The 20044-nt window shown below is 48.2% G+C and overlaps 1 protein-coding gene across 1 annotated transcript in view; it reads right to left on the bottom strand.

Annotated features, from left to right (window-relative positions):
• Positions 1-15980: 15980 nt before the first annotated feature.
• The window catches only part of LOC144120964 (phospholipid-transporting ATPase ABCA3-like), a 77233-nt gene continuing 73169 nt past the window's right edge, over positions 15981-20044 (bottom strand). Inside the window, exon 27 of the mRNA XM_077653800.1 lies at positions 15981-18457. Coding sequence (XP_077509926.1) covers positions 18356-18457 — 102 coding nt within the window. The 3' untranslated portion in view covers positions 15981-18355. The remainder of the gene's footprint in view (positions 18458-20044) is intronic.

Raw genomic sequence — 20044 nt, 5'->3', positions numbered from 1 at the left:
TTTTCTGATTCTTTTCTGGCCTCTGTCTCCTTTCACTTAGATACTTTTCTGTTTTTTTCATTTGTTTCCTCATTTCAAATTCAAATTTAGAGTATTGGCAACAGCTGCGAGTTGCTCTATTAAATAGGGAATTGTCTTGAGGCTGGGAGGTGGTAGCCACCACATGTTGCTGTCAGGGAATCAAGAGCTGTTCCTTTCATTGCAGGCTTCAGCAACATTCATTTTTCTCAAGCCTGTCTTGTGACATGCAAGTTTCTTAAAGGGCAAGCATCAGAATTTCACGAGAAAGTCATGTGACTGGAATATAGATGGTCACGTGCCCGGCTGAGAAACGTGTGCTGCTGCGTGTGCCCGACAGCCGCACAGTTTCACTTTGACGCGTCAGGAGGCCCAGACTCCACTATGCCCCAGCAACCAGCAAAGCTGCGTTTTTGCAATTGCAAAGAAAAACTTGGGGCCTTCTCAACTACATCCTTAAAGAAGAAAATGTGACAACATTTAAAGTTGGTCCAGCCCTGAACATTCCAAAGGACCTGCCAAATTTTAGAATTAGGCCCACCAATTAAAATTCATTAAGGTGGGTTTGTGGGGATCTCAAGGTGGAATACGTCCTTGCACAACACATAGAGGGGACAGGACAGACGCTAAAACATAGCCCCCGTCCTGCCCCCTTTATGTGTTGTGCTAAAAAGTATTCTGCCTTAAAAACATGAACCAACTAGACCTAAAACACTCCTATTAGGGATTAGTGGAAAGATTAAGGTAGTTTGATGAGGATGAATGGGTGAATTAAGGTAAAAAAATGAATGGGGTTAGTATACTCACTTATGATAGTCCAGTGGAAAGGGCTCAAGCATTCTAGTCCTCAGATTTTAAAATTAGGTGGTGCTGATGACGTCCCGACCCTTTCAACCAATCAAAGAATTTATTTACGGCGAAACCTGCTAGTTTTTGCAAGACGACAACCTAAATGCTGTCACATTAAAATGTTATAAATGTTGGTAACGGCCAACAAAAATCTCTTAAACAAGCAGACGCCTAAATGGATTGCACAGGGGCCATCGTACGTGCTCCTTGTGCAGTAGCCATGGGCTTGTATATAGCGAGTGTGTATTTCAGTGAACTTTCAAAAATTCTTAAGAATTGGGAGAATGAAACAAAGAAAATCTTTTCAGGAACAAATGATTATGATGCCTGCCTGCTCTGTAGTAGCAGGGCATGCACTTTCTTTTGCATTGTTGCTGTCATTTGGTGATGTTAGCCCTTTTTCGTGCATCAAGCATTGAAGCAAGAAGAATATGTATGACTTGGTACAATATCACAGGCAGTTCGAATTGGGCGCCGCAGGCACTGCAACTGCAACACGTTATTGGTGAACGTTGCATTTGCAATGAGTGTCTTGCACGCATTATGCGCAACGTTTCAGTTTTATGCAGGAAAAAGCACCAAATTTTTTTGCCCTGCAGAGCTTTAGAGAATGACTTTTTCTTCCTTACAAAAACTGACATGGCTTCGTATTGTCCATGGCGTCGAACTCCCCATCCACAATAACCACCAGACTGTCTTAATTGAAATTTTATTGCATTTTAGTTGAATTTGGTTCAACTCCACAGTAACTTCTAGTAACTCTTCTAGTAACCAACGTCTGTCGGAGCTGTGTTTGTTCCTGAGAACAGTGTCTAATTCAAACTCCCTATTTTTAGGAATCTCTGAAATTGTTTGCTGTAACATTGGAAGCAGCCATAAAAAAGTACTTGCAGATTATGCAAGGGCAGGTTACATGCGGTGTAGTATTCTAGAACACTATATATGCGGTTCACTTGGTTGAAATAGATGGCAAGTTTCGTGGTTTAAATATGCAAACACTCTCAAAAAGCTGTCAACAAAGGCTCTGTGGCGATGTAAGAAACTTGATGCTACGTGACAGGCAGAGATATATACTTGGTTGAGTTTGTTTAGAATTGGTGTTGTGACTTTTTCTATGAAAACTAATGAACGTAAGCATAAACACCCGGCGTACTTTGAAGTCACCCACCCTTCCTACATGCTACTGCACATCAGAAAGGGAAACTAGCTCTAGCCTTTCCTGCTGTGCCAATAAAGTTGGTAGCACTAGTTGCCCTGACCACCGCTCTGTAGCCAAGCGTCTAACTGCAACCAAGTGCCTAACTGCAATAGTGAATAAGTTAACTATTATAATTTAGTTAACCAGCTTACTATGGTCAGATGCCAGTCAAGCATCCGACTACAGTTAACATGATTCACCTGTTCTCTGAAGTGTGCCAGTGCTGGCATTGCAATGCTGCAGCAGCCATCTCTACCTCAAAAAAAAAAGCCTATTTTAAAAACTCTGGTTCGCCTTCCGTGAAACAGCTTATATGTTCGAACTTCTTATCCAGTGCATTTTCAGTTTTGGCAACCAAATTATAGTTATTGTGTCGTCAAAGTACTTTTGAGGTCACGTGAAGCTACAAAAACTGCATAGTAACGGATGTTCATTCGCTGTCTTTTCGTCTTCCGGGGCAGACTAGAGTAAGTGTTAAAGGGAATAAAACAACGGAGCAGCGAAGGAGCCTCAAGTGATCTGAGGTCTGCTTGTGACTTCAGAACTTCTGTACAACGGCTGAAAGCGTAGCTACATGGGAGAATTTTGATTGTTGTGTACCGGTTGTAGGAGCTAAATTCCACGTGGCGATTCATGTTTACTAATGTCTGGCGCATCATTCCAAAGAACACTCAACAAATTTTTGCTGACCCCACTTTTTTAAGGCCCTACTGTGTAGTTGTGTATCTAAATGTGGATTCCAAGCCCGGGTTCGAACCTAGCCGCGGCAGCCTCATTTCTATGCAGACGAAACGTAAAAGGCGCCTGTGTGATATCAGTGCACATTAAAGATCCCCAGGTGGTCGAAATTATTGTGGAACCCTCCACTACAGCATCTCTTTATTCCTTCACTCCCTCCTTTATCTCTTTCCTTACAATGCAGTTCGGGTGTTCACAAAGGTGTTAGACAGTTACTGTGCCATTTCCTTTTCTCAAAAACGAATTTTACAATTTTAACAACCACTGGCAAATAGAACATAAACAGTTACTAAGATGCAGTTACTAAGGGGGGTAGTGCGGGGTATGGGGCACAGGCGTATGAACATATATATGACAGGTTTACCTGGTTGGTCGGCGTTCAGAGATGGAAGGAGAATGGTATGAGCGGAACACGGAAGGGAGTTCAGTTTTGAACTAGGAAGGCCAGGGACTTGATTTTGCCGCCGTGGAGGTTTAGTTTCGTGTTTCAGGCAGATGTTCAGCTCGATTGCCTTATTAGTAAAGCATTGGGTTCCATCGCACCACAACATATCAGCCAGAGGGTGCGCTATCATTACGAGGGAGCAGAGCGTCAACAGTAAGGGAAGTCCCAGCTTCATAAGAGTTAAAGAGGCACTGAGGCAACTCAGTTATTGTTCTCAGCAAATATTGGTTATCTTGCTCCTTTGGGCTGTGCTTGACATTTGAGACGCATACTTCGCCGAGAAAATCAGACTTAAAAATCCTCTCGCCAGTCGATTCAAGCTCGTGACGCAGGTGGCCACCGTTTCGAAATGAATGGAGGTGTAGCACAGCCTCCGGGATCTGTGAAATAATTTGGTGTTGGTGGAACCATATTACTTGCAAAATCGGCCGGTGATGGCAACACCTATATTTTGTTTTGGCCTTTTCTACCTAATAAAAGTTTCTTTATGATTAGAATGCGGTACCCTGTCGATACAGGTCAACTTCAATGTATCCTCAGTGTCCCTTTAAGATAATTCGACAATATAAACAAAGTCCTAAATGGCATGTGGCCGAGTGCTAATCCTAGTAAACTAACACAAGGCCGGTTTGCGCATGCGCGCCTCTTCTCCGCCGCCTCCTTGGCTTGAAAACAAAAACTGGCTGTGGATTAGCTCTGGTTAACCCTAGCTGAATTGCGAAAGCTTCGTTTCCCCGGCACGTCGTCTACGCAGCGTCTCATTCCGACGCTCTCGAGAACTCAAACCGGTCTCTTCCGTAGTTGAAGAGTCACTCCGGGACGTGGCACGACTTCTAGCTGCATCTTCGTTACGACGCTTCTCGAGTCGTGCGGCGCGTTCTTCTGGCGTCTCTTGAGCGCGTTCTCTCTTCCTCGCTTAGGTCTGTCGTTGTTGCGTCTCGCGCTCTCCATAACGACTACAATACACTGAGGCGAAGCGCGCGCGTATATATATATATATATATATATATATATATATATATATATATATATATATATATATATATATATATATATATATATATATATATATATATATATATATACATATATATATATACACACACACATATACATACCCACCGCGAGGTGACACCTCCTCGCCCTCCACCCCAGCGGAGCTCATGCATTGGCTCATCTGGTGGAGCGAGCGGCGACGGTAGCGGCGTCTACGGCGGCGCCATCTGTTTGAGCCTGGCTGCAGCGTTGCTAGGCAACGACGGCTCAAGGTCGGCCACGGCATACGACATACGGAATACGGCGCGACAAGCCGAAATGGCTCGATGGCAGGCGTATAGTAAAGCTTTCGCTTTAAAAGTGCCAGCTTCTACTGCGCATGCACACTTCTTGTTAGTGACAGGTGCATGCGACAGATGGCGGCAGCTGTCAAGCACACGCCACTTAGCAGGCGCAGCTGGCTCCTCGTGGAACCGGATCACGCCTGCGTCTTCCATGCGCGTTAGTTTTCAACCAGTAGCTGAAGAATTTTCTTCACCGCTCGCCAGAGGGCGCCACATTTTGCGAAAAAAAGGCAGATTGGTGCTGATTCGTTCGAAGGTTGTTGAATAAGTGTGATGTCAACTGTTCTTGGGGTGCGAGAGCGACGCTGATCTCGGCGTAGAGTGAGCTCTTCTGTAGTAAGAGATAACTCCGAGAACGAAGCGTCAGACGCCCCTCAAAGGGGGCCCTTTAGCCAGTGGCGTCGACTCACTCTCACAACGTCGCGGAAATCCCCTTGTACCTGCTAACACGACATCGCAGGGGGCTGGCAGGTACAAGAGTATTCACAGCGGATCAGTCGGATTAACTGCGACGTCATGGCAATCAGTCGACACCATTGACTCCATGGAGGACCACCTTTGAGAGCCATTCGCCACTTCGTTCTTGAGTTGTATCCGTCTATAAATGGTGACAAGGCTCTGCGGTGGCGTTATTTGGAGTTGTGCCTTCATTCGAGGTGTTCGCATGGAACGGGGTCGGTGCACGTTTGGTGGGGCTTCAGACACACGAAGGTGAGCCACTTGAACGCAGGGACGCTGCCGGGGTAAAATGGTGAGCACGAAGGTAAGATGAAAGGGTTCAAGGAAGTTGTCATCTCATACGAGACCAGGAGAGCGATTGCTTTTGCGAAGAGGCATATTTGAATATGGCTTGACCTCAGTTGTCGATGGGAGCGAGCGCTTCTCAGGACAAGAGCGGTAGCCAGTGTCATGGATCGGGGATTTCCAGAGGGCATGATGACTGTTTGTTCATCCATGACACCCCCATCCACAGGATTGGAACAGGCGTCCCGCACTTGGCCTTCTTCATGAAAGGGATGGCAAAATACCCAATGGCTCAAAAGGGCTGTGTTTTCAACTTCGGATGATCGCACCGTAGTACGTAAAGTAGTTTGTGGGAGTCGGTGACCAAAACGCGTCCGAACCGGTCTGCTGCTGCAAGTTTTTGCGCGGTCGTGGAATCTTCAGCCTGCATAACAGGTGCATCCACGTGGACCATTGGAAGGGCTATGTACGCATCTGGTCTTCAGTAAGCAAATAACAGAAAAGTAAGCGTTAATCTCGCAATTATTGCGTAAAGCATAGCGCTATGACTTGCGATTTTCATTTTCAATAAGATGAGTGACTGTTAACCTACTGCCCTTACGCGGATATGCGCCGGCACTTGATCAGTGTGGCAAAAGCAAAGAATCATGTAGCCTGATCTGGAGTCCATCCGTATTGATGATGATGAATTTTAATGGCGCAAGGACAGCATAGGGTGCCAAGACCCATTTTCCAAGCACCAGGCCCGTGTATGGATGTACCCGTTGTATCATAGGACGGTATCCGGCGGCACAGGGGACCGAACCCCATGCCTCGCGCTAACTAGGCGTATGTTCAAACCGCAAGGCCACCACTGCAGTACCAGAGTCCAATTATATGAAAGATCACGTGCTAAGCCAAGTGTCATGACCGCGATGATAAGTCGGTTACATGTAGATTCTTAAAACGCGTTGCTCTTGGGTTATATATACTGGCCATTAGCGCATGCGCGGTGGTGTCGTGAAAACGAAAAGAAAAAATTGGCGGTTGTTTAGCTCTGGTTAAACCTGGAGTGACGCGATAGTTACAGCTGGTCCAGTGAAACTTGGTCACGTGACGAACCACGTGATCAGCCACGGCGCCGCGCCGCCGGCAGCTGCTCCGCACCACGCGACGGCGTGGCGGCGCCGTCACGCTGAAGGCTCGAAATGCTACCGTAATGTAGCTATCGCTACAAAAGGAGTGGTTTAAATGAAATAATAGAAAGGCATCGTCATGTCGTTGAGGTATATTCACGGCGCGAGAGCTTGATTAAGGAATTTAGCATCTACTCTCGTCCAAGCTCTCCTTCCGAGATCCGTGAGCTCTCTTTACAAAGCCCCCGCCGTGCGCTGAGTTGCCTGTGCTCGTCTCTCCCTCTCTCTTTTGTCCTTCCGCAGAAGAAGATCATGATCCTGATCTGCGTGGTGATCCTGGTGATCATCCTGGTGTCCACCCTGGGCAGCTGGCTGGGCTTGTCTTAAGGACAGGCCCCGGCAGGCTCAGGAGGCACAGCGCCCCGCAATTCCCCTCCATCTTCTCCAGCGCTCTCGCTCTGTCCGCCCAGAGGGGCCCGCGCATCATCCCCCACGAGGAGGAGGAGGACAGTGATGACCGGAGACATCCGCCACAGACAGACCCCCGCAGACCCCACCAACGACGACGAGGACAGGAAGGGACGTCGCCTGCGCAGGGCTCCTGCTGCTGTTCCCGATCGGTGTGCTACTGCATGCGCCACGGCGCCTTTGCTGTCCACAAGCGGTAGCTGCACCACAGAGTTCCTCCGCTGATGACTCCTTTTAAAGGGTCCGCTTGTATGTGTGCGCGGAACTGCCCGTACGGGTGGCCCCGAGGACGTGCGCTGTCACAGGGAGGCCGACAGGCAGCTGTAATAACGCACGAACGTAGACAGAGAGAAGGGCCGGTCACAACCGGCAGCGATGATAGTGGCAGAGACGGAGTTCCGCACTCTAAAAGAGTCGTTTTCCTCAACGTTCTTCCGGACTGCAGCCGAAGGGACGGCAGAAGGTTGCGTTGGCTCCGGCCTTCGTCACAGCTTTGGCCTTCTGTCGCCACAAAGCGCCGGGTGTAAATTGTATACGTGTCTCCTTCGTGCAAGCAGGGAGCTCTGACGAAGGCTGAGGGGCGCAGACTGCTACTGCCCGTTGCTTTTGTCTCTGGTGCGGAAGAGCTGCACGTTTCAATGATGCGAGGTGCTGCTTAGATGAAGAAGAAAAAAAAAATACTGTTTCCCTCTACAAGAGAGATGAAGCTCGGAGGTTGGTTCTATCTTGGTAGCCAGGCGGCTTAGAGAAGTCCTCCCATCTCTAGCCGTTTCCTGTATGGACATTGTCTTTCTCAATCCTTACATGTGGCACACTCTTCCGCGACCATGGTGCATGTGTGGTCGCCTCTTACGGGAAGGCGCTCACACTTTTTGGTGTGGCGGAAGACGGTGACAGAACAAGTAAAAAGAAAACTAGGAAAAGCGAACCAATCTCCGCGCTGCGCGTGTACGAATAGTCAGCACTGGGCCTACTGTGCATTACTCGCAGATGTGTGTGTACTGTTGAACCTCTTTGGAGCATCGTCGTATAGTTCTCTTCGCTGCTTTTCGATGCCGTTTAAGCACCTGAACTTGAGTTGGATGTTCTCAACTGAAGGGCTGTCAAGAGCAAGAGAGGCGACAAACGCGCTTACGTGTGTGTGTGCGTGGAAGTGTTTAGACTCATTAAGGGGTCTCCTCTTGGGCTCCTACGCATAGTGGCTACGCGAGATACGTTCGTGCTCATTCCAAAGCCTGCGCATTTTAACAAGCCGATTACATTCAGTTTGTGTTTTATCTTCTGTGCCGTTCGTGTAACTCGATGTGACGAGCAAACAATGGCCGCAAGCGCCGGGAAATATGTCGACATGAGCAAAAAAAAATAGAGGAAAAGCGAGTGGTTCCGTAGTGTTCAGCTTCTGGCCTTTCATTGTAGTATACGTCGCTGCTCTCGAGCCGTTCACTTACAATTTACTCCCCGGTTTGTGAGACACTCCCGTGGAGCCCACCATGTGTCTATATATGTATAATATAGGAAAACACACACCTGCTCTTCGCTGTTGCGTTCTCGGTCGACACCGGCGTGAATAGCAGTCGCTGTGATTTTTTCACTGAAGTGCTGGCAATAAGCGTGTTCCCCGCGGACGAACAAGAAACGAAGCACGCGCGCGTCTTTGTGTTTGTGTGTGTGATCGGGTTAACGGGTCTTCTCTCTGTGGCTCCTCGTGTAGAGACGTAGCGAGCTTTGTGTGGCACGGGGCAGCGCGTCTTCGGGGAAGGTGAACGAATCTGGCGCCGCGCCGTCGCCCCGCCCCGCGGTGCTGTTGCGCGTCTGTGCAGGGCAAAGCTAGGCCTAGATTTTGCACTGTCGAAGGCCTCCTGGAGGTGGCGTAACGGTATATGTCGTTGAGTGACCTAGATGCCCCACTGTAATCGGTTTGACACATGGAGGAAGGAAAACTCAGGAGAGGTCCTTCCTATTCGAGCTACGCGCCAAAAATTGTGCCGGAAGTCACGCGGTTTCGCAAAGCCTATTGGGAGTCTTTGGCCGACGGCGTCGTCTGCTGCATTGTCTGCTACGCATGCGCAGGTGCGCAAAGACGGCGACCCAGTGGGAGGGCGGGAGCCTTCACGTCCGGCTTCAACAAATGACATAACAGCCTCTACTGAATTCTTTCCTTCCTCCATGGTTTGAGATGAAACAGAAGTGGCAGTGGCTTGGTGGCGCTGCCATAGTGCTGATGGGATGCTGCGGTGGGGGAGGCCTGATATCACCAGCATGATACCAGGCACCGTGACGTCACCATAGAGTGGTGGCACCGCCATGTTGATGTCGCAGTGGTTCGCATCATACTGGAGACGTCGTAGCATTTGACGTGAAACGTCACACATTTGATACGAGTTGAGGGTGACGATTTGTACCACTCCCTTGGCTATAAGGCCTCGAAAGCCATGTCAGATGAAGTTTTGAAAGGAAACATTCGGTTCTGGACTGAGAAAGAACACTGTGGAGCAGTCACAGAAAATATCTACTGCGCGAAACCTTAATACTGCCGAAGGATAACCTCTAATTCAATTATTGGAACACTTCTGTGTAATCTCCTTCAATTCCACCTCAGCTTTCTTGAGAGCGATGGAAGGGAACCTGTGCCGCATTTTGCATTTCACACATATGTGACTTGTGCCCGGCTCTACTATTTAACAGGTCTCTTGTCTTGCTACATTCAAATACTAAAAAAAATGGAAAGCAATACAACGCGACGAACGACGCTTGCTCTTTCGTGCGTCGCACTCATACACTCAGGCTTGAACGGGTCTATGTGAGAGCTTCGCGGCGATGTTGTCCATATTATGTATCAGCACAGCCACTTGTGGATGCGCAGATAGTGGACTTAACTCCGAGTCAACTCAAAACAGGGCGCTTTCGTGACCTTACACGAACCTTCGCCAGTTGTCGGCAAACTTTGAACGATTCTCTGCGGATATCTTTCAGTAAAAGTGCTCGTCTTCCCTGCAACGACTCGCATCGCTGCTAAGAAAGATGGGCGACGGCACGGCGCTGGACATCGCTGACCCCTCCTGGGCGGGTCTTCCATGCCTTAGAGTCATCGTGTCGTGTAGCCTCACCAGCGGTCATAGATCGCTGCTACCAAGTTAGCGTTTGCGCTGGCGACCGTGGCGACACCGTGCGGGGTGGTTTGTACATACAGCGACCGGTGAGAAGAAGGAGAAAGAAAGGAGGAATTACGGACTGCCAGCAAATTCTGCCTATACACCGAACGACGCAGGGCAGTCAAGGAGGGAGCGAGGGCTGTGACGACGGGACCGTTCTTTCGGCAGCAACAATCACATGACACGACGACGTGCCGCGTTATACGTGTTTCTGTGTTACGCGTGTGTCTTTTGTCGTGTGCGCCTCACCTTCCCCGCCCCCTATCTCTTTATCAGCGGTGTGGCCGGGCAGTGAGCGTGTGGTCTCTAACATGCGCAGCGGTGGAATTCCACGTAACACGCGTGCCACGCACGGACAGGCTAAATAGGGTTCTTGCTAGTCGGGAGGGGAGGGGTTGTAATACCCCCAGAGAAAAAGATCGAAGGAGAATTATTTTACTGAGCTAAACCTCACCCCTCTTTTCCCGCCTTCTTCCCTTTCCACCCTTCATCGTTCAGTTGCAGGAGATAACAATGCAATATCGTTAGTACACTATAAACAGGGTAAAAAGGGGAGTAAGCTGCCCTTTAGCGCAGTCCCTTTTACAAAAGGGTGTGTGCTAGATGACAACTTATTCCCTTTTTACCCCCATATAGGCGTATTCGTGTTTAAAGCGTAGAAGAGGGTGCGCATTGCAGAAGCAGCGAGAGTGAGAGCTAAACAATATTTCAACAAGAGGACCAGACGAAGACGAATGTATCCCATTCCCCCTCATCGCCTTCCCCTCCACCAGGTGCTGAAAGTAGGGCTCCCGTTAAGAACAGCGGAAATTGTTTCTGTTCCCCAGAAATAAAGTCAGCACCAGTAGACAAAGGCGAGTCTTCTTATCGTAACTCTGGTCAGAGGTGGGAGGCTTTCCCCTTTGTTCAGATTAAGGACAGTGTATACCCAAGATGATTTCTTGGCTCACACAGCACGTTCAGAAAAGCGTCCAGATATCGTCTGTTGTTCTCCCATTGTTGCTCACCCGTTCACCTCCTTAGCCGACGATACCGGTCGGCTGATCGACAACGAAAAGGCGACACGGTGTGGCTTGAAAGCTGCCGCGTATGCTGTCGCCGCATTGGTGGCAGCACCTGCCTGTCCTAGCTCCCTCTGACCCCGGCCGTTCCTATTGTTTTGGGCGTAAAACACCTGCGACTATAAAGACGTTGCTTTCTATTCGTCGAAAGCGAGACGACGTGTAATGCCGTGGTACTACCGCTGGTCGTATAATTTCGTCTTTGTTTATCGATGATCAGGCTAACAACTCTCTCCTTGGCAGCATGCCGTGTAGTCAACGCACGGAATGGGGTCTTTTAATCTGCACCGTCAGACAACACGGAGCCCCCCGTGCATGCCGCCGTCGCCACTCGAAGCTTAGGCGATACCTCACCGCGTACCTTACCGGCGTTTCGATACACGCAGCTGGATTGGGCTCGTCCGTTGACGCCACTTTGAAACTAAGGCTAGGAGTTGGACTTTTCGGTTTTTAACGTAAAACGATTAAGATACTCCGAATTCTATTTTTCAAATTCTGCTTTAACTGAGTAAGGTCAGTATCCTTAAAGGGACACTGAGGAGAAATTGAAGTTGGCTTGCATCCATAGAATAGCAGCTCCTGATCACAAAAACGCCACTCTTCCTGATAACAAAGCTCTTGTAACGTAGAAAATAGCAAGAACCAAAATACAGGTATCGCCGCCACAAGCCAATCTCGCAAGTACAAGCGTGATGACGTCCTAGGACAAAAGGCGCCACCTTGGAGGAATTTTCTTTACTTCATGGATGTCACGAATCTCTGAGGCTTGCAAAGGAAGGTTGCACACCGCACCGCTAGCCGTCAGAAATCACGGAGTCTGCGTTTACGTCACGAACACGTCACTCCGTTCTGTGACGTCATAAGAGTTGCCGTGGCGTCATAAGAGTTCCCTGAGTTTGAATCAGAGGGGCGGGAAAAACTTTTTCAACTTCGAATCCAAATTTCTTTGAAATAAATGCATCTTTCGCGCCCGGACAAGCGGCAACAAAACCATGAAATGCTGAACTATCAGATTTTGCTAACAAAAAAAATTGATAGAGTTCTCCTCAGTGTCCCTTTAACATTCACGACCCAGCTCTGTGGCTATCAAGTAGGAGTTAAACTTTTTGCAAGGAGAAAATTAGCAATGTGAGGGAACCAGAAGTGAAACCAGTTGTGAGATGGTGTACCGTTGGATTAAGTAGCGCAGTTGCGCTTTTTTGAGGTACACATGCCTTACACCCCTGTCCAGAACGGGAGCCTCCACATTGTTGCCAAACGTCGTGTGCTAGCGTACCGCTCTTCACTGTCATCACCCGCTTAAGCAGGTGACAGTTAAGCAGGTTTTTCTGTGCATGTGAGGACACTCAAAACAATGCATAAGCTTCACGAAAAAGTTGCTTATTCTTGGTATGATGATGGTTAAGAGGCACGTTCCATCGCTGTCATCAACACGCAGACCACGTGATGCCCCATCCTCTTGCTCAGCCTTACGGCACAACCGTACGATAACACGTCAGTCTTGTTCTCAAAAGTAAACTTTCATTCGCGCTTTTTTTAACGATCTTTCAATTTAACTTCCGTTACTTTTATTATTGGCGGTAGTATTTTCTTCTGCAAGCACAGCTGCATGTGCTTCACTTGTAATTAACAACCGTTTGTTTCAATTACAGTCAATACGAACGCTCAGGCTGACAAAGAAAAAATCTAACTTTAGACGAACGGGAACTGCAAGTTAAAATGCTGGGAAAAAATTGTGAAATAACCGCCTAAAAATGCCCGCCAAATTTCAAAAAACAAAAAACCGAGAAGTCCAACACCTATCTATACGGCCCACCCGCGCTCATCGTTACGCAGTCATGATTATGCGCCAGTTCCGTGTCTTTTTTTTTTCTTTTCATCTCGTTACAGGGGGTCGAAGACGCATAGAACCACGACAGTGCGCGTTTTGTTGTTGTTTTTGAAATCCCGGCTGACGGGAATCGAATCAAAGGAAATGCCCACAAAGTTCGACTTGAGTAATGGGCAATTTGCAGGACAAAAACTTCTTGAGCTGTGAATAAGTAAGCAGGGGTAAAATAAGCCATCTCTTTGTCTGTGTAATTGGAGAAGCGGGTATTTCTTTGTCAGTGGTATAAGTTCTATCGGCACATTATTCGAAACAACTGCAGGACGCTGGCAGTCATAGTTTCCAGAAAGGGTTGTCTTCCTGGCACTGTTTAAAGATGTCGCCGCATGTCGTCTCAGCGGCGAGTGCGTCTGACCAGTGGCGCCACTATTAGCGACTTCCGGCGCGTGTTGGCCTGGTTCCCTGCCAACCTAGAGAGCCAGTCGTCATGATTTCGGGTCGGTGCGCGTGCAGCGTGTTACCTGGGATTTGCCGCGCGCAACTTTCGTGCTGCGTTTCATTCAACCACACACAAATGCGAACCGCGCGCGCGCCCTTTTCTCATGGCCCGCCGCGCAGCCGCGCCTCCTGCCCCCTGCCGTTCAAAACTCGCAACGGTCGCCGACCGAGCACGCCTCGATCCTGCACCGACTGGGAAGCGAGAGCGGGCTGTCGTCTTAGCAAAACAAGCCGAAACTGCCAGCGGCGTCTTCCTGGACGTCGCAGTAAAAATAATGGGGGAAAAAAGGTCGATGATTATCCCCGTACGCCCGCTTTTAATCTGTCGTCACGCGTTCTCCGTTTATTCGTTGTTTGTTCGTTTCTCGTCTGCTTTTCTTCGGCGTCGCCTGCGGCCTCGTTGCTCGGCTTCCCTGCACGGTGTACACTCCGTCGGTAGAAAAAGATGGATTACAACCATTGGGAGACGTGTGCTATCAAATGTCTCGTTATCATGAGACGTTAACATGTTCCTCGTCCTCCGAAGCGTGTACTTTTGCTAAATTAACTTGACGCAGAAAACAACTCCCGTGACTCGTTCCTGTGGGTATATATAACGGTGGCGTCCCCCGGATGGCGTGCTTAGCAATCGGGTTTCTCTCCGTCGTATTCGGCACCGCAGCATTCAGAAAAATCCCTGTTCAAAAATCTACCTTGTACCAATAGTTCCGGTTGCTCGATGCATGCGAAGCTCGTTGAGAGTCTCATCAGGCCAGGCATCCGGTATCGATTCGGCAACCGTGCAGTAAACTTCATTATTAACGGGAACACCCTGTTAAAACCGAAGAGCCAAGGGTGCTTTACTTCTTTATTTATCACCAACAGCCATTGCGCGGCTTATATGGCTAATAAGCGCACGTTGACAAATAATGGCTGAATTCAAAGTACATAAGAAATGATCAGTGGATGTTTGATTCGGTGTTCCCTTGCGCAACTGTGCGCTTGGAGACCTACGGCCATGCATGCAGCCAATCACGACCACACCAGTGTGTCGTTGAAATAATGAAAGGACCACAGTGTTCGAACCGTTTATCAGATGTAGTTTGGTTCTTAGAAAGAAATAATACCCGCGAAAACGGGACGGCAATGTTTTAAACTATTCACTACTGCAGTGCCGTACACCGGGCAAGGAATTCAATGAGCGACCTGTACGCTGCCGTAGTTGCATTATTAATATCTACATTGGCATTTTTTTCCCGTATACCGCGAAGCGTAAAATGGCAGAAACTTGCACGCCGCATATGTCGCCGTGACATTCGAGTGGTGTTTGACCACCCCCTGATAGCCTTTTTTTTTTTGTCAAATCCCTCTCGCTACGCTTATATACTTTCGATCTATATCCGCTTCCGTATCTTTATTTAATTTTGCCACATGGTGCTATGAGTGACGATTGAGCGTACCGCGCGCCTGCTGCTGATGATGACGATGACACTGCGTTGTCTTGTTCTTCGTTTAAGATTCTTTCTTTCTTTTTTGTTTCCGGGCGCCCAAGTCTTATCCGCAGTGGACTGCCTCGCGTTTCGGTTGTCGTTATTGTACTCTATACCAACTATATTATACATATATACATAGAATATACACGTACATACTCTCCTTATACATAATGTATGATGAAAAAAATGAAAGGAGCAGTCGCGTGACCGGAAGGGTGAAGAAGAATGCTCTGCACTTAATGACGTAGCGGCGCGTCACAAGCAATATGGTCCCTTTCCTTCCCCCACCTCCTCACCTCCTGCCTTTCCCCTGGCTGTACTTCTTACGGCAAAAAAAGAAATCAAATGCATGTATCGTCTGCAAAGGCCGGGGTTACTCCTTCGCCTTTTTTCTGTTGGTTTGTTTTTCCTTCGGGATCTTCTGAACGTGAAGCACGAGGAACACCGCACAAAAGGCAGCGTAGAATCAGCTTAACAATCACCTATAAAATCTTTTTACATCCCTCCAATTTTTTTTTATAATACCACGGGAGCGTCGACCTGACGGTCATTCAGCGTCCCATTCAAGTCCACAGATGCGAAAAGGACGAGAGTGCGCGCATGCGCACAGAGCTCTTGCCAGCTGGAGCGTCGTCTGCGCGAATGTTCCGGTGACGTGACACAACCCCCCTCTGTTCGTCTGCACGCTGTTCGCCTGCGTGCGAACAGACGAAAAGCGGGGGTTGTGTCACGTCACCAGAACAGCCGCGCAGACGACGCTGCAACTGGAAGGAGCTCTGTGCGCATGCGCGCACTCTCGTCCTTTTCGCATCTGTGGTCTTGAACGGGATGCTGAACGACCGTCTGCTCGACGCTCCCGTGAGATTAATAAAAGAAATGGAGAGATGTATTTATTTGAACAGTACCCTGTTCATCGGGCCATTCGGTCATAATACCTCCTGGCGGTCTACTAGGCGCACATTAGAATCTCGGAAAGAATTGCATAAAAAAAGCGGTAGAAAAGACAGAAAGCCACATATTCGGCTCTTAATTTTAACCATCTTACTACAGTTGGGAGGTTTGGAAGAGACTTCCAACTTTTCCAAACGTTCAACCAAGGAGTTTGAAGTCGAAGCTTTGTCCGTGGTTTTGATGTCCGATTGAGCAGTGTGGCTCATTCTTTCGGTGAGAACTAAGAAACTTTACATGTTCCAGCCGCATTTGAATGTGCCTTGAAGTTGCAAAGAAGGCGCTCTTTAGACGAACAGACCAACCTGTGTCTGCCTTTACCAGCCGTGTCTGTTTGTCCGTCGTGCTTTAGGTTCACACGTCTGACGTCATCTCCGAGGGATCTTTAATAAAGGCTTCGCTATTTTAACGTTCTCCGCTTTGCAAGGCAAAAAAAAGCAGACAGACGGGGCGACGAGAAGCTATACACACACGAACGACGGTGCGCAGTCATCCAATGACGATACAGTAATAATAATGTCAATAGCGATTGCCCTCTTCTGTACCACCGCCGCTACTCCGTTCGACCCAACCACCGGACGAAGCCGCATATTTCGCCACCCTCGCCAATGGCGGCGTCCTTTTTCTTGGGCAGCTGTGTTATACATAGCATTCCTCGATGCACACCCCCTCACCCCTCCCGCTCCACCCTTTCTGTTGTCAGAGCGGGAACAGAGCCGGCACGCGACAGTTTGTCTTTTTTGCAGAGCCCGTGTCGTCGGTGTTGTATACAGCAGGTACACAGAATAGCGCAGTTCGTCGGCATCAGAGTGCTGTAAATGTTTTCTCCTTTTTCCCCCCGATTCTTTTCTGCTCGTCAGTGTGTTCGTCTCTTGTACGACAGAGCCGGTTCTTTGTGTACATAGGTGCGCAGTGCTGTAAATATATATAATCTATTTATCGCTATCTCTCTCTCTGACTCGACGCGAAGTCTATAAATATATATAATATAATTATGGTACTCGACTTTGCGTAACACGCGTGCCCACCACAGCGGCAGCTCTGAGCTGTCTACCCCACTTCCAGGACAAGAGTCCCCTTTCCCCAACACTCCCGAAACAATAAGTAAGCAGAAGGAGAGGGTAGCATTCTGACCCGAGGTTGAACACCGCTGGCGGCCTGTGAGAAATCCGTTTTTTTCCTGAATATCGTAGAGGCGGAGAAAATTCTCAGTTATAGATTTGTTTTCGAAAGCCGTCTGTGTTTGAAAAAGACAGGCAGAATAAGTTTTCGACAGCGCATTGTAGGAATTCTTTACCACGAGGGTTTTGCTGTCACGAAGTTAAAAAATTTTTTATTACTTTCCCGAAATAACTTCTTTACATTGATTCGAACCAGCAGTTAGTGAAGCAATTAGTTGCGTCGCGTAACCAAAATAATTAAGGAAAGGAGGTAAGTAAAACCAACATGGAGAACCTTATAGATTGATCATGTTCAGCAGTAAAAACACACGTAGCTTCATATAACTGTCACGCATAAACTGGAGCGTAATGTAGTTCCATTCGTAGGTTTCAGAGCCGCCGAAGTATCAGCGTTAACACCGGAAAATGTCAGAACAGCAGGGTCCTTTTTTTGTGCTGGCTGCAAAATCGCGGACGGAGTTACGTATCCCGCGAATTTCAGGAATTGTTACTGTTCCCACCATCTGCTGTTCTTTCTTCAAACTCGGTGCAGTTCTCGCAGATGCCATCAGCCAGCCTCGGGACAGATGTTCCCTCCTTCTTCTCTCTTCCCTTCCCCATCTCCCTTGTTCCACATCGTTTCTCGATAGCCTTGTGAAAGCGGATTCTACTCAATCAAACGATGTTGCTACATTCGTTATTACCACTAGGGCAATCTTACAACAACCGACGCCAGTGCCACATTCGCTCGTGCCGTGGGCGGTGATCACACTTCGAGGGAAGCGCGGGGCCTGTTTTATGCCAGTAAAAGCGGCAGACGCGCTGCATTAGGCAGGCGCTGTTTTCAGACTGAATTGTAACCCAGAAATTAGTGATCGTCACTTGAATGCGCTTTAGCGCTATATTTATTTACGCACCGATTGGGGCGACCAGCCGGCATTTTGCACACGCCTGAGAGCGCTCTGGTGTGTACGCTGTAAACAAAAAGGAGTAAAAAGCCAGTAAACTGTCTTCTAGTGCACTTTCTTTCATAAAAGGCAGTGCACTAGAGGGCAACTTACTGCCTTTTTTACTCCCATACACGCTAATATAGTGCACGCTCTCAAGCCTGAGCATGCACCATGTTTATGCATGTTTATGCAGCAACTGCGGCCGCTCGCAAAGTGATAAGCCTCGCGCTGTTCTTTTGCCCTCGCTCCAAATCAAGCTTCCTGATTCGCTGTTGTGAAGCGAGAGTTTGAAAACTAGTTCGTGACAAAAAAATTGGCGACATTTTCGTCACCCCTTCGTCTGTCACACCCGCTTTGGCGTGGCCGCAGATTTATATGGCGTGAAGCATGTCCCGTCTCCCTGTGACCGTCCCATGGCCTTGCGCTGGTCGGTACCGGTTGTGGTTTTGGCATATACCTGTAGAGAGAGTTGACTGTGGGAGAGAAAAAGACAAAAGTGCAATTCAGTGTCTGGTTTTACTCTCGTTGCCACGTGCTTGTTACCGGTAGTGGGCATTGAACACGCTTATACAAGCAAACACACACACAAACTACAGATACACTATATTAGCTTACCCCCCCAGAGAGTTCAGACAGGACGCGTGTTGTAAAACTTTCGATATGCGTGACACCACCTTACACGGCGTTACAATGAGAAACCTCTGTAGGAGAAGTATCCGGCTTTCCGCAACAAGTGTTTGGTGTATACCAAGAGGACGTGTTCAATTTTTGCTTTTTTTTTCTAAAATACCATGTTCTCTTCTCTTTATTTGTGTTCAGTAAATGTCGCTAGTTGGTGCCCGCTCAATAGTCCGTTTTTATGGCTATTCCGGCCATTGTTTCTAGATATCTTAAGAGCACCTCGGCCAATATCGGAGAGAGTTTGGGTTCTTCTATTAGGCATAGATAATGTCAGCAAACGTGCAATTTCTCTCGATTCGGAATCGAATCTTCATAGTCCTCGTTTTCGCCTTTCCGAAGTATTCGTTTTGCTTCAAGGTGATAAGTGTATACAGCACGCATTATTTGAATTCTCAGTAGTTCGAATAGTGAGCGCTCCTTGTCCCCCTTGTTGCGGATTCGAATTTATAGCATCTCAACACCAAAATCCGGAACTAGCAGGGCATTTACGACTGCGCATGACGTCAGTGGATTTGGTGCAAAGTGCTCGAAGCCTAATATTATTTGGCGTTGTCAAGATTTCAGATTTTTGTGCGTTTGTTTCTGAGTTATTAAAAGCTCCTACAGTCTTTTGTGCATTTGTTTCTGAGTTATTAAAAAAACTCCTACAGTGGTCCTTGTAGCGTGAATTCCTTGCTACCTTCTGTCTTGGCTGAAAACTCATTAATGAAATGGTTACTTTGTTTACTTTTCTTTTTCTGGTTGTCAGTGTAAATCTGTTACGAGTGGACTGAATGCGTCCACCATGTAGAGACGAGAGAAAAAAACAACTGCGAACCAGCGTTATTAGCACGCGTAACCAGGTTCTTTTGGCAACGGTCACGAATGAGCAACGCGCATAGAGCAACGAACTCCCTTTTTTACCGACCGCTTTCTGAGGGCGTGAGTGTGTGTACCGTCTGCGTCGTAAGAGAAAGAGTGAGAGCGAACCACGTGAGAGGCCGAAACGTCTCACACTCTCCCCGCTGGCCCCTCCTCGCCCTTTGTAACAAAACTGAGCAATCTCGCGTCTTGTAACATTACTACGAGTCTCCCCGTTCGGGCATCTGCTCGTTCAAGGGCTCGCCGCGCTGGTGCGCATGCGCAGACCGCTGTGGCGCATGCGCACTGCGCTGCACCTTCACCGGCGTATTCCCGGTCTGCTTAGAACGCACTTATTACTTACCCCGTGCTTTCGCCCGATTTCGCGCTTGGGCTACAAAAGCGTAGGTCTGCGCGCGTTTCCTGGGAGTTTCTCGTTCGGTTTGTTCTTGATTTTTTTTTTCGACCGGGAAGACTCCGTGTTGTAAAGCAAAAATGTATAAACAAAGCAGAGCGAGTCAAGAATATTGGAAGGCATC

This window comes from Amblyomma americanum, chromosome 2 (genome assembly GCF_052857255.1).
Source record: "Amblyomma americanum isolate KBUSLIRL-KWMA chromosome 2, ASM5285725v1, whole genome shotgun sequence".
Taxonomy (NCBI): domain Eukaryota; kingdom Metazoa; phylum Arthropoda; class Arachnida; order Ixodida; family Ixodidae; genus Amblyomma; species Amblyomma americanum.
The sequence above is the reverse complement of the archived record's forward strand: the minus strand, read 5'-3'. Positions and strand labels throughout refer to the sequence as shown.